General features: G+C 40.0%; 1 protein-coding gene across 1 annotated transcript in view; it reads left to right on the forward strand.

Moving 5' to 3' along the window:
* The window catches only part of SYNE1 (spectrin repeat containing nuclear envelope protein 1), a 385,453-nt gene that overhangs the window by 285,980 nt on the left and 84,202 nt on the right, over nt 1-15,271 (forward strand). The window contains exons 114-121 of the mRNA XM_007458743.1: nt 2,305-2,475; nt 4,393-4,526; nt 4,923-5,127; nt 6,785-6,967; nt 7,513-7,659; nt 10,086-10,240; nt 10,651-10,798; nt 13,241-13,335. Coding sequence (XP_007458805.1) covers nt 2,305-2,475; nt 4,393-4,526; nt 4,923-5,127; nt 6,785-6,967; nt 7,513-7,659; nt 10,086-10,240; nt 10,651-10,798; nt 13,241-13,335 — 1,238 coding nt within the window. The remainder of the gene's footprint in view (nt 1-2,304; nt 2,476-4,392; nt 4,527-4,922; nt 5,128-6,784; nt 6,968-7,512; nt 7,660-10,085; nt 10,241-10,650; nt 10,799-13,240; nt 13,336-15,271) is intronic.

Here is a 15,271-nt window from a genome sequence, read left to right on the forward strand (position 1 = left end):
TTTCCCTCAGACCCACGCAGAGTCCATCAACAATCTTGTCAGCCCTATTTTCAGGATAGATCTAGAATCCAGCCTCTGCCCCCGTCTGTGCAGCTAGCACCTAGGTCTAAGTCACCGTCACTGCTTGCTTTCATTATTTTCATGGCCTCCTAAATAGTCTCCGTGCCAGAGAAGTCCTGTTAAAATGGAAGTCAGATCACACCAGTCCTCTGCTCACAACCCCGCAATATCTTCCTGTCTCATTCAGAATGAGGCCAGTGCTTCCCTGGTGGCGCAGTGCTTGAGAGTCCGCCTGCCGATGCAGGGGACACGGGTTTGTGCCCCAGTCCGGGAAGATCCCACATGCCGCGGAGCGGCTGGGCCCGTGAGCCATGGCCGCTGGGCCTGCGCGTCCGGAGCCTGTGCTCCGCAACAGGAGAGGCCACAGCAGTGAGAGGCCCGCGTACCGCGAAAACAAACAAACAAAAAACAACAACAAGAAAACAGAATGAGGCCAAAACCATGCGGCTCCTGCTGCTAGCCCACAGGTTTCTTGTGATTCTGCTGTCCCCCTAGTCTGGAACCCAGTGGTGTGCTCCACACTCGGGGACTTTGTCCCGGCTTTTCCCTGTGCCCGGAGCCCCCTCTCCCTGATATCCACATGGCCACTCCCTCCCCTCAAAGCCCTTGTTTAAATTCGCCTCTCAGGGAGGGCTTTTCTGACCTCCTTGTTTCAAGTGACAGCCTTTGCATCCTCCCCTTACATGCCCTGACTCTCTTCTCCGCTTTGCTTTTATCTGTACTATTTATCAACTTCTAACATATGATATGGTCTGCTCGTTTATTTAAATTCTCTCACTAAAACATAAGCTCTGTGAAGATGTTTGACATTATGTGCTGAATAGAGGGTTAAGTCCCCCAGTAAGAAGAATACATGTAACAACGATTCCTGCTCTGCACACACCTGTGCCAGTGGTTCCTGCCCGCACTTTCCAGTGGTGAGGGCTGAGGCACCAGCAGGTTAAGTGACAGGGACCAAGGTGTCCAGCAAACCGCTCTCACGGTCCACATGATGGTCTCCGAGGGCAGCTTTCTAATTACCTTATCTTTAACCCGATTTTAAATCTAGTTCATTTTATTTTATGCACTTTTATAAACCATCACAATTCTTTGGAAACAATTTACCATCTAAACAAATTGAGTGGTTCTTTCACAGAAACATCTTCTCAGGAAAAACAAACAAAAATAACACAAGGAAGAAATAGACGATTTAGAAATTCTCATTGATCTCTTGGCTTTACGTTCATGTTTGTTCCTGACTTTCCTAGGACAGGCCCCGGCACCTGCCTGTACGTGGGAGTGTTGCCTCGTTTCTGCGGCAGCATTTTCTTAGGCCTTTGGCCCATGTGATAGTACCTCGATTGGTTTCAACATTTTTGGTTATGCTAAGAAAAAAAGCAGAGAATTCAGGTGCAAGTTAATTTATATGATCTCTTGTCTTAATCATGGCCATGCTTACTCCATATTCAAAAGATTAGGAGTGAAATCCAGGAAGTCCAAAGCGGATATCTTTCTAAATGATACAGATCAAACTAAAACCTTTTCTGTTGCAGATAAGTACAGGAAAGAATGTTCTTGGATGTTTTATCTTAAGATATTCATTTGAGTGTGTGTTTGTGTGTGTGTGTGTGTGTGAGAGAGAGAGAGAGAGAGCTTGCACATACCTGGGATGGATCGATAGGTAAATAGATAGATAAATATAGATAGGTAGGTAAGTAGATGGACAGATGATAGATAGGTTTCATTTCTTGGGACCAGTCTGCCTAGATTTACATCTAGATCTTTCACACTCTAACAGTATGATCTCAGGTGATTTTTATAACTTCTTTGTCCCTCAGTTTCCTTAATATAAGATGAGCATAATGATCCCATCTACCTCATAAGGTTGTTATGAGGATAAAGTGGGTTAATGCATTTAAAACACTCATTTAATATGTTTCCTAAACTGTGGTATTAAATACACTGACCTTTTATCACTTTTATATTATAATACATATAAATAATATATACTACAGGTAAAGGTTATATATATATAACCTTTTTAAGCGTTTCAATTTAGACTGTGTGATCAAAAGTATGAAAGGCTTAAATTTCAACATTGCTACATTTTACTTTTCAAATCTTTCTTTTTTAATTTGAGTTTATTTATAATGCCTGAAATCCCAATGAAGTTCTTAAATGTTAATATTTTTCCCATCACTGCAATGTATATTTTATCACTTAAAATATTTTGCGATTATAAGAAGCCTCTGTCTCTTTCACAAGGTTGGGCAACTAAAGGTCCTGCTGCAGTCTGTGCTTGACCAGTGGAGCCGCCACAAGGTGGCCTTGGATGAGATAAACAGTTACCTCATGGAGGCCAGATACTCTCTCTCCCGATTCCGTCTGCTGACTGGATCTTTAGAAGCTGTGCAGGTTCAGGTGGACAATCTTCAGGTAAGGGATGAATTGAACCCATCCTTAACATCCTTTTGAATTTGAGAAAAATTTTTAAAAAGTGAGCAAATGCAAACATCATCCTGGAATAATTGGTGTATATTGTTTACATTTAATTATTTTTAAAATATTTAAAATTAATTTTACCTGCTTTATTTGTTATATAACCAAACTTGCCTGTGGATACCAAATTCTGGAATAACTGGTATATAACTAAATGATTTTTTAATTATACAGATATCCCCATGAATGTATTTTATAAAATGATTTTATACGCACATCAGTCTCCTGGATCCATTATTGCTGCCTTTTATATCTTCCCTTTCTCTTTGTTATCCTGCTTTTCTAAACCCATTCTACAGGATTAAAAAGAAAACAAAAAGAAAAATAGCAAACGTCATAAAATTTTAAACCATTAAGTTGTTTTCTTTGCGTTCAGCAGAATGTCAATGGTGTGTACATGTAATCCTCCTTTTCTAGCACTTGCTGCTTGGTTTCCTGTGTGTCCGTCATCACTGTATTCATCCAGGAGGACATTGCTGCTGTTTGACTTAAACAGCACACTGTCCTCTCTTAGGTCACTGCTCTCAATCAGCTACTGCCCTCACTCGCCTGCACACCTGGGCGCTCTCACCTGCCATTGCCCTTTCTCCCTGGCTAAATAACGCAGCCTATGTGATGGGCAAGTCAGGCCCTAAGGGATGGGATGACAGCCTCGCATGTCCCTCCTTACATGGGTCCACGTCCCTGGCTTGGCAATCAAAGTTTATATGTTGCTGACATGATATGCATACTTTCTGAAGGGAATGCCCTTTTTTTGGGTGAGGCAGGAGGGAGGAAGGATAAAATGAGCATATCCAGTTTCCTTCTTTTGAGTGTGTGCATGTGCGTGTGTGTGTGTCTGCGCCGCACAGCATGTGGGATCTTAGTTCCCCACCAGGGATCGAACCTGTGCCCCCTCCATCGGAAGTGAAGAGTCTTAACCACTGGGGCGCCAGGGAAGTCAAAGTACATACAAAGTATGTACTTTGTAACCTTGTACGTACAAAGTACAAGGTTAAATGTCTTTAAACCTTAAAATAGTTGTTGCAGATACTAAGAATCATTAAAATTTATTTTGAGAATAATAAGTTTAAAAAGACATTTTATAACTTTGAGGAGGTTAGAAGTACTTTTTAATTGAGCTTACTCTGTGTTTCTCATGTTCTGTCTTAAGATATGAAAGGACTCAGGGTCTGTTCCTTATATATTTTGATTTGATGGCAACCATATATCAGTGGTAAGTGGGGACTGGATTTTTGCAGCCTGCTTCACGTATGGAGTTTTACTAAGAACTGAGTCTGTCACTTCAGCAACATTTCCAGGGAAATATCTTTCTTCACTGGTTCTTGGTAGACACCTCCACCAAGCATATATCCTGCCTAATAAATATTCTTTGCAAAGAAGAACATCAGAGACAGAACTTAGAGCTGGTACTCAGAAAAGCTATGACTTCTTAAAGTCTGACTATCAGGAATCTCTGATAGAGCAACTTTGGGTAAGTAATAAAGCAGAGATCTGGACTTTGACCTTGAGCAGCAAAGAGAACCGCAGTATAATAGATCGCACACCCAGCAGCCCCACACCTTCCTCCTCGATGGTGGACAGGGGCTCCCCGTGTGAGCTTTCCCAGCAGAATTCCAGCTCCCACTCCAAGAAGTCTCAATTGTTAAGAACCCTCCTCACACCCATAAGAACAAACTCATAAAAAAGAAAAAAATGGTTATCTAAAGAAAGCTCATAAAGCATTGGGGCAAGGTCATGGTTTTTGTACTTGGATGTTCATATTTATGAAAACAGCTATAAATTACTCTTAAACTTGATCATTAGAATTTTTAGATCCTGTTATGTCATCTGTGGCACATTTCCTTTGGGCAGAATCTTCAAGATGATCTAGAAAAACAGGAAAAGAGCTTACAGAAATTTGGCTCCGTCACCAACCAACTGTTAAAAGAGAGTCACCCGCCTGTGACAGAAACTCTCACCAATACACTAAAAGAAGTCAACATGAGGTATGGAACGTGCCGGTTTTACACTTGCTCATTATTCGTATCACGATCTTATTATAAAACAATACAATTAAAACACTGGCATTTTGAATTTGAGCTTTATAGGTTCTATTCTATTAATGTTTTAATTTTCACAAAATGAACTCAAGGATAAGTAAATGTAGTGGAGATATTTAGAAAGGAATTAGAACTGCAGTATACCCCAAGATTGACCTCATTTCTACTACCTACCCTTGAAATATGAGAGTGAAATGTTACTTTTTATTACGTTCAATAGAAATGAGACATCTGCATTATTTCCATATTCACATGAACCAGGATCATGAAAAATAAAATAGTAAATAACAGCATTTGGTGAGAGGTGGGAATCAGCCCATGAGTGTTGGCTATCGTTTCCAGATGGAATCACTTGCTGGAAGAGATTGCAGAGCAGCTGCACGCCAGCAAGGCCCTACTTCAGCTTTGGCAGAGATACAAGGACTACTCCAAACAGTGTGCTGCTACAGTTCAACAGCAGGAGGGTCGAACCAATGAGCTCTTGAAGGCAGCCACTGACAAGGACATCGCGGACGACGAAGTTGCCACATGGATTCAAGATTGCAACGTATGTTCGGGAACTATCGCGTGTTACCAACTTGTCAAGCTTAGACTTCTCAAGTTTAGCAGGGCTGGTGCTGCTGTATTTAAGCTTTTGTTATGTCTCTATGTGAGACAACTATCCAAAAATAATTGTTTCAAGTATGAGAGAGGCTGCTGGGTTTTCAGAACACAGTTGCACATGTAACAGAGTTAAGAGATCCCCTCCCGTTGTTTTATTTTTAAAGAGTTGTTTTCCTGTTTTTCCTAATGGAATACAGTCCATGTGAAAGACTTAGGCTATCTGTTTTTACAGAGATGGTCAATATAAGAAATGACCGTATGAAGAGTAATGTTACGTCTTTTAAAATTCCACTGTTCCAAGGTATTGTCCAGTGAGGTCCATTATCTCTTATGTAAGCATCAACATAATAATTTCTTCTAAGAACTTAATGGTAGGAAGAGGTCTTTCTTTCCTGATTTATGGGTATGCTTCTTTTTAATAGCTTTTTAATATTTCTCTTTTTCACTGCAGCTGCCAATAACCTACTTAAGGTTTTCAAGAGCAATTCTTCTCTCGTTTCACCTATCACATGCCTCTTACTGTTTGTCCTTATTTGTCTCTATTTTAATGAATTTATTTCAAAGACCTTCTTATAAACTTTCCCAAATCAGTTATTAGAATTAGGCAAGTTATAGAAAGCACATAAATAAAAGTTTAACCCATTCTAAGACCTTCATATAAAGAATGAATAATCACTGTAGAGCTAAAGTTTAAGATTTACAGTAAATTCTGTGCTTTTTGTTTTCTCTTTCCACATAGTTTATCTTTATGAAATTTGGCATTTTCAATTTTCAGTCCTCCTTCGTTGAGATATGCCTGTTCTAGAGCCTAGTGCTCGAGATGATTGCTGTGAATTTTCTCATCTGTCAGGGTTAAAGTTGCCCTTTGTTTTTCCCCTTCTCTCTGTAGCCCCTGCACGGGTGTAGCAGGCTCTGCTCTCTCTGTATCTGGTGGGGCACCAGCAACAGGTGGAAGAATCAGTCAGTTGTCATCCCTCAGAGGTAGATGGAAACCAGAAACAGGGAATTTCCACCAGCTTATTAATTTGGAGCATATAAAAGGGTCCCACAAAAAATGGAGGCAAGAGATATCACAGAAAAGAACGGAGATAGAGTCTACCCTTCCTGCCGCTCACCAGGGCCATAGCTAGGCTTCTGCACCCACCAAGAGGGGAGGGTGTACTGTAACCACTAAAATGTGACCACGCATATAGTTCCTCTCTTGTGTGTATAATATTAAGTCAAAAAAGGTAAAATGTAGCACTGGGTTTTCAATTTGATATCAATTACATGAAGAGGCAGGAAAAAACTGCCCAAATGTTTTCAGTTATTGGCTCTACTTGTAGATAATGTTTTTTCTTGTTTATATAAGTTTTTCTGCATTTCCCCAATGTCCTACAATGAACCTATGTAGCTTTTATAATCAGAATAGTACATTTTTTTTAATGTTCATCCACATACATGTTTTTAAAAATGGAATTCAGTTCTTGATTTTTTTCCTGCAGGTGAAGGTTGTTTAGTGTAATAATTTGACAAATAAGAATGGAGTGTTTCTAATTGTTTATAATAAGGAGTACACTTAACATGTTTTTTCATGATGGGCATGTTTTCATCTTCTGTAGGACCTCCTTAAAGGACTGGGGACAGTTAAGGATTCCCTTTTCGTTCTCCATGAGCTGGGAGAGCAACTCAAGCAACAAGTAGATGCCTCGGCAGCATCAGCCATTCAATCTGATCAACTCTGTTTGAGTCAACACTTATGTGCCCTAGAACAGGCTCTTTGCAAACAGCAGACTATGTTACAGGTACAGAGCTCACATTGAGCAGGTGTTATAAATTGGGCATTCTATAAAACCTGGGCATAAACACAGGAAAAGAAAAATTTTTCATCATCGAGACAATGCCTCCTTCAAGACGAGAAAGTTAAAAAATAAACAAACTTGCAAGTTCCAGTGGGGTCAAGGGGACGTGGGAGTCTTGCACTTTTCTCTACAATGTACTTTTGCCCCCAAATCAGTGCTTCCTTCCACGGTAAAATATGACATTAAGTGGCTTTAATGTTAACAGTCATGTTTACCTGACAAGTTTTTGCAAGAATCAGAATATATTTCTGTTTGATAGTGTATGTAAAAAATAATTTTAATTGATTAATTAATGGTACGTAGAAGTAATTCTAAGTGTTAAGCAAACTATATAAATAAAAAAGAAAATTTAAATTATTGTAGCCTTGTCTTTTTAGGAATGGCATCTTGAGAATGGCAATTTGGCACAAGAATATGAAAAATAATTTTAATATCCACTTGCCCTTTCACTAGATTTCTAAATACCAATTTTCTTTTGTGAACAAAAGGCTGGAGTTCTTGACTATGAAACCTTTACCAAGAGTTTAGAAGCTTTGGAAGCCTGGATAGTAGAAGCTGAAGAAATACTACAAGGGCAGGACCCTAGCCACTCGTCTGACCTCTCGACCATCCAGGAAAGGATGGAGGAACTTAAGGTGAGCGTGTTCAAATCCTCGTCCCAGATCGTCTATCTTCAAAATCCTAAAGAAAACTCAAAACTCCTGACATACGCCTACTTTCTGTTCCCAAGGAAACTCTTGCCAGCTCTGCTTTCCTCTTCTCTTGAGAGGAGTGATGGCACTGAGCTCAAGCTGATCTCGTGGTCCGTGATGGGAGACCCCCAGGAGCAGAGCTAGGATCCACCTCACTCCTCCTCCTGCCTCTGGTCCCTCCCTGCGCCCAATCCGTCACCTCCTTCATAGCTCTTGAACCTCCCATCTCCATCACTACCATCATCCACTCCTACTTTACGCTGTCTGACCTTGCTCAGGGGCCAAGGCCACAGCCTCAGCCTCTGTGGGCCTCTTTGCAGCGACCTCTGTCCCTCCAACCTATAGCTGCCAGAATGATCTTTTTCTTTTTTCTTTTTTTTTTTTTTTGCTTTACGGGGGCCTCTCACCGTCGTGGCCTCTCCCGCTGCGGAGCACAGGCTCCAGACGCACAGGCTCAGCGGCCATGGCTCACGGGCCCAGCCGCTCCGCAGCATGTGGGATCTTCCTGGATGGGGGCACGAACCCGCGTCCCCCGCATCGGCAGGTGGACTCTCAACCACTGCGCCACCAGGGAAGCCCGATCTTTTTCTTTTAAAAGGTTTTACTTAATCATGGACGACTTTACAGTAAATAAAATAACACGGTAGACATGCACATTTTATTACTATTATTCCTCTGCTTAAAACCCTCCATGGCTTCCCACTGCTCTCAGGATAAAGATCTGTGTAAAGTATCAAGACCAGCAATAATAGCTGGCTTCCACCTCCCTAAGGGTCTCGCCTTCACCACCGTCTGTCTCCTTCTCCAGGCACTTGGGAGCTGCAGTGCTTCCTGGTGTCTGTGTGTAAGATGCCCATCCCCTGCTTTCTGGAATCCATTCCTTGTCCCCAAAAGGCATCAACTCCTGGTGATTTTATTCAGGGTCACTCTCAGAAAGCCTCCCCTTCTGTCCATGGTCAGGCCCCCCAGGGACACAGTTTCATAGCCCAGTGTTATTTTTCTTCAGACTTTCATCGTACCATACAAGGATGTTCATGTGATAGGTGACTGCTGTTCTCTCTGCTATTGGAATAGTGGCTTACTCTTTCTGAGCACCGTGATAGGGACGGTGGCATGTCAGTTTTGTTCACTGCTGATGTCCACCCGTGGAAATTCTGCCATCTAATAGTTTGCTTTTGGCTTCGACAGTTGGCAAGATTTATTCTCTCTTCAGGGTTATGAGCCTTTTGCAGAGCACGCCAAGTGGACACACACACAGCCAAAGGTGTCCTGACCTTTTCTCCTGCCTGTAGCCGATTTCCTAGATGGAGTTACGAATGCCCACAGAACCAGGACGGGCAGCTTTGTCCTGTGTGTGAAGGGAGGAAAGCGATCTGAAAGCATAGACTGCTTTCTCATTTGAGTCTCACCAGCTTTGGGGTTGGGGTCAAGGACCTAAGACTGAAGCTCTTAAGATAATGGTGGTGATTTTGGAGCTCAGGTGGGACTGTGTTCCATCCAAGGAGAACCCAACAAGTCGTGTTTACCTGGCTCTACCACTTACTAGCTGGGTGGCCTTGAGCAGTTTACTTAGTGTCTGTGCCTCTTCGTCCTCATTGTAAATTGGGAATAGTAGTGGTTCTTACCTTATGGGATTGTTTTGAGGATAAAATGAGTTATTACCTGTAAAGCTCTTATAACAATGCTTGGTTCATACGTGCTCAATAAATGTTAGTTAGCTATTACTATTATAACTAATATTATTATTAAATAATAAAGGAGCAGATTAACATGGATAAATGAAATATAAAGGGTAAGAAATAAGTCCTTTCAGTCATTAGAACAATTTTCATCCTTTATCAGTTCAAGCAAGAATTACTGGGCTTCCCTGGTGGTGCAGTGGTTGAGAGTCCGCCAGCCGATGCAGGGGACGCGGGTTCATGCCCCGGTCCGGGAAGATCCCACATGCCGCAGAGCGGCTGGGCCCGTGAGCCATGGCCGCTGAGCCTGTGCGACCGGAGCCTGTGCTCCACAACGGGAGAGGCCACAGCGGTGAGAGGCCTGCGTACCGCTAAAAAAGAAAGAAAAAAAAGCATTACTTATGAGTAAATAAATCAAGTAAATAATACACGTAAACTATTAAATGTTCAATAAGGGATAGTGGGTAGCTAGCTATAGCAGCAGCAGCAGCAGCAGCAGCAGTGGAAGCTGATAAGGAGATGCAGCTTTGCTTTCTTTGCAGCACTGGAGATGGCGAGGGGGTGGCCTAGAAATGCAGAGGAGATCAAAGACCAGCTTCTTCCTGAAATCAGAAGATCGCGGTGCACTTTTGAAAGAGCTCTGCCTTTTCTGACCGTGGTGCTAAATCTAGTTTTGCATCTTGCTTTCAGGGACAGATGCTAAAATTCAGCAGCATGGTCCCAGATTTAGACCGGCTAAATGAGCTTGGATACAGGTTACCCCTAAATGATAAAGAAATCAAAAGGATGCAGAATCTGAACCGGCACTGGTCTCTGATCTCCACCCAGACTACAGAAAGATTCAGGTAGAGTAACCCAGAGATGTTTTGGCCACTCTGAAATATCAGTAGAAATAAGTTCATGATTTGTGTATATTTATAAATTCTAGATCTTTCCAACGTTATTCACACAATTTGAACTAAAAGTGAGAAACTCAAAATGTGAAGTGATTTCCCATGTTTAATGTACTGAATATTGTTTTAATCAAAAAATAAAACTTTTATATAAGAATATATTAAAGATACATAATTTTGTCATTTAAATTTCTTTTCTTCAATTTTCTTTTTATTTTTCACAAAATTTTACTACCTAACATGAAAGCTTTGTGGAGGTCAAATTAGAATTGGAACAGAGAATATTTAATCTAGTTTTATATGCTGAAGGTATAAGAAAAAAGCAAGAGCATCACCATTATTCATTTTCCTTCCTCTGTCAGTAAGTTACAGTCATTTTTGCTACAACATCAAACTTTCTTGGAAAAATGTGAAACGTGGATGGAATTCCTAGTTCAAACAGAACAGAAGTTAGCAGTAGAGATTTCAGGCAATTATCAGCATCTTTTGGAGCAGCAGAGAGCACATGAGGTAAGTTATGCCAGTACATTTTTGGGTGATAAAATTGTTTTAGGCCTTTGGAAGATGCTGCAAAATGCCATGTGGAAGAATGAAAGTCCTATAATGTGTGCTGAATCTGCTCAAATGCATGCGATGTTTTTGCCTTCTTTCTTAAGCTTGAAGTTTCGATATCTTAATCACAAAAATGCAATCCAGTCTTTATTCCAGAGTTGGTTATAAGCATGGGGCAGGCTTCAGTACACTGCAAGGTATGGTGCCAGAATTGTGGTAAGATAATTTCCCAGTTGAATTACAGACTGCACTAATATTGTCAAGGCTACTTGCTTAGGAGATTATGCTTTGATCAAAAGTCTTTGATAAATAAAAATTGTGAGTTTTTTAAAAAACAGATACATATTTTATACTAGGAAATCAAACTACCAAATATCTCCAGGTGTGCCTCATGATCAAATTGCATTATAATCATTTCTCAAGAAACATCGAGAAAGAATTAGATACAAAAACAAATTAATTGGGCTTCCCTGGTGGCGCAGTGGTTGAGAGTCTGCCTGCCGATGCAGGGGACGCGGGTTCGTGCCCCAGTCCGGGAAGATCCCACATGCCATGGAGCAGCTGGCCCCGTGAGCCATGGCCGCTGAGCCTGCTCATCCGGGGCCTGTGCTCCGCAACGGGAGAGGCCACAACAGTGAGAGGCCCGCGGACCACAAAAAAAAAAAAAAAAAAAAAAAAAAGTTAATCAATTTGCAATTAGTCTCTATTTTGCTATTTACTGGTGTAACTAAGTTGCCCCTGTGTTTATGAAATATACACAAATGGAGAGATAGGATGCAGCTAAAGCAGAGAAAAGCTTAATGCTGGCCTTTAAAGAGAATGCAATTAATTTGAAGACATTTTGCTTAAATTTTTAAAAATAGAGAATTTAAATATGTGTAAGGGATTTTTAAGTCCAGTTTTATAGAGTTGACCAACAATGAAGTAATATGCAATGAATCAAAACTAAAATGAGATAGTACCTCACACACACTAGCTTGGCTACAATGAAAAAGAAAACAAGTGTTGATGAGGGAATAGAGAAGTTGGAATCCTCATACATTGCTGGTGGGAATGTAAAATGGTGAAGCTACTTTGGAAAACAGTTTGGCAGCTTCTTAAAGTGTTAAACATAGAATTACCATGTGACCCAGTAATTCCACTCCTAGGTATACACCCAAGAGAAAGGAAAATATATGTCCATACAAAAGCTTGTACCAGAATTTTGTTCACTGCAGCATTATTCATAATAGCCCAAAAGTGGAGGTGACCCAGATACCCACTAACTGATGATGAATACAATAAAATGTGGTATATCCATTTAATGGAATACTATCCAGCAATACTATGTATCCATTTAATGGAATACATACTGCAGCATGGATCAACCTTGAAAACATTATGCTAAGAGGAAAGAAGCCAGTCACAAAAGACAGTAAATTACCTGATCTCATTTATATGAAACATCCAGAGTAGGTAAATCCATAGAGACAGAAAATAGATCAGTGGCTACCTAGGGCTGGGGGGATTGAAAGGAGATGGGGAGTGATTGCTAATAAGTATGGAGCTTTTGGGGGGAGTTATGGCAATAGTCTAAAATTGATTGTGGTGATGGTTGTATAACTCTGGAAATATAATAAAAATCATTAAATTGTAAATAGGTGAATTGTATGATATAGAATTCTATCTCAATAAAGCTGTTTAAAAAACAGTGAAAATCTGAAAGACTTTCTCTTGAGCTTTTTTAGTAGTGAAACAATTTTTTTTTTTTTTTTTTTTTGCGGTACGCGGGCCTCTCACTGTCGTGGGCCTCTCCCGTTGCGGAGCACAGGCTCCGGACGTGCAGACTCAGCAGCCATGGCTCATGGGCCCAGACTCTCCGCAGCACGTGGGATCTTCCCGGACCGGGGCACGAACCCGCGTCCCCTGCATCGGCAGGCGGACTCTCAACCACTGCGCCACCAGGGAAGCCCTAGTAGTGAAACAATTTTATTAACTGAGTTAAATTGAAAAACAGTGAGTTTATAAAAAGGGTGGATTTTTTTCCATTCTTCAACTTTTTAAAAGGTCTTAAGTGATTCTCTGTCTGAAAATGGACCATATTCTGCATATTAAAAAAAAAACAGAATACAAATTATGTGTTAACTAAACTTTATCAGGTGATTTTGAAAGGAAGAAGGGAAACATAATTCTACTTTGAGTCACTTAGTTTTAGTAAACAAAAACTAAACTGTATCTTTAAGTTTATCTTAATTGATGGTTTAAAAATCTTCTTACATTGCAGGTTTTCATATACAACCTAATTCAGCTGGAAATATTTTTCATAGTCTCGCTTGAACCAGAATTTCTGGAAAGTTATTGGAGAACTGGTCACTAAAATTAGGAACTCTAAATTATGTTTTTCTTTTTTAAAAATAACAGTTGTTTCAAGCAGAGATGTTCAGTCGTCAGCAGATTTTACACTCGATCATTGTTGATGGACAGCATCTTCTAGAACAAGGTCAAGTTGATGACAGGTAGGATCTTCGATATATTATTATGAAGAAAGGTTCCAGTAAATTAGCCATTTTCTTTTGAATGAGCAGGTTAGAGGGCATAGAGCCAATCTTCCTAAGGCAATTGTACTGGAGAGGAGCCTCAGAAATTGGAGGAAAGACTTGTCTGAATCTCTGAAGTGACTAAGTATTGAATCTTTTTAAAGAAGTGCTATTATATTACATGAAGGACATAGAGTAATTGGAAATCACCTAGCCAACCTTCACTAGTCGTCTGTAGGGGACCAGAATTAGTGAATAGATCAGAATGAATTGTGTCAGTCATGTATCAGTGGTTTGTCAACAGATGCTTCTAATATTCTCATATGATTACAGAAATTTTATTCCTCAGAGGAGCATAGAGATCACTAGACCATCTCTCTTGTTTACAAATGAAAACTTGAGGCCCAGAAATGTGAACTGATTTGACCAAGGTCGCATGACCAAGTAGCAATAGAATCAAGCCTACCGCTCGTGTACCTTGTCTTTAGTCAGGACCAGCCAGGTTTCCTGTACCATGATAACACCTCCACATTTGAAAATGGTTTGCTAACTTAAGTCAGATTACACTCAACCTGAAACCCTGCTTCCTCTTTATTACTTAGCAGATTATCTCTGTATTAAAGATGCGGAGGTAAAATCTAGCTCCTCTTTATATTTATGGCCTATGAATTGGCAATTTCGTCCTATATTTACATTTCCTAGTAACAATGTTTACCCCGTTACTTTCTGTGGTGATATTTGGCATACAAACCTCATTTATTTTATCGCATATGTATGTCTTTTCCATATTTAGAACAGTAGTTGTGATTATAATTAACTTAGGTTTTTTTCCAAAAAAATAGAAAATAAGTCTTTTTCTTAAAGTTTGGAAACAGTTTCAGTTTTAAGTGGATATTTCTTTGGAAGTACATGAAAGATTTTCATGATTAAGCTTGGAACAACAAAATGTGATGCCATATTTATTCTATTCTAAGGAAGCCAAACTTAAATGTGAGCTTTACGAAGAATTTAAGGCCTTCAAAATAAGCCACATTCAAGTGCAATTAACTTATCTTTAGCTTTATCCTCCCTACTCTGTAACAATATTATAAAAGCTTGAGTCATTAAGTAAAATAAAATTTAAAATTCATGCTCAAGCCAACATCTATTAAATTTTAAATGTTAGCAGGGGAAAACACCAAAGAGATGAAAATGGGAGGATGGGAACCAAGGATAATTTTGAAAGTTGCAAGTGAAAAAAATTACAGATGAGAGCCTGTTGACAAATAGGAAGGTCCTAGATTACAAATGTATTGCGTTTTAAAAGTTCGTTGATACGTTTGGTTTTTGAGAGTTCAAGTTCAGCATTGAGCCCAGTGTCATGTTTTGAGTAGTTCCTCATGCTGACAGATAGCTCAGAGCAGCTTGGTTCTACAAAGTGAGGACGGAGGCTCCAAAGAGACCCTGGATGGCTAGCTGATAGTGAAAATATATAGGGTTCTCTTCTCCAAGGCCTGGAGTTAGATGTTTTCAGAGATGATGGATGCTTGTAACTTTTAGGGAAGTCTCATGAACCTAATTCATCATATTTGGTTCTACTGAAATTAGATTATAAATATCAGAATTTCCTCTCAAAACCAGAAGCACTTAATGACACATTTGGTTACAAAATCAAAGTTTATAGTGGCCCTTGATAATAAGAGGTATCAAGAATATAGGAGCCCAGGACAGTAAACCCAACTTAGAGCAGAAGCCCCCCACAGGAGGGGAGAAAAGCAAGTAATGTTAAACTTTAGTACTAAAATGTGTGAATAACACTGTAATCTACAAAGAAACTCATTCTATTTGATACTGGACAAACCAGTTCTAAAGCCACAGTTGGATGTTAACGAAAACATAATAAAAAACTACCAACATTTTTTTTTTTTTTTTTTTT

Source organism: Lipotes vexillifer, unplaced genomic scaffold (genome assembly GCF_000442215.2).
Source record: "Lipotes vexillifer unplaced genomic scaffold, Lipotes_vexillifer_v1.1 scaffold639, whole genome shotgun sequence".
In the NCBI taxonomy this organism is placed as follows: Eukaryota; Metazoa; Chordata; class Mammalia; order Artiodactyla; family Lipotidae; genus Lipotes; species Lipotes vexillifer.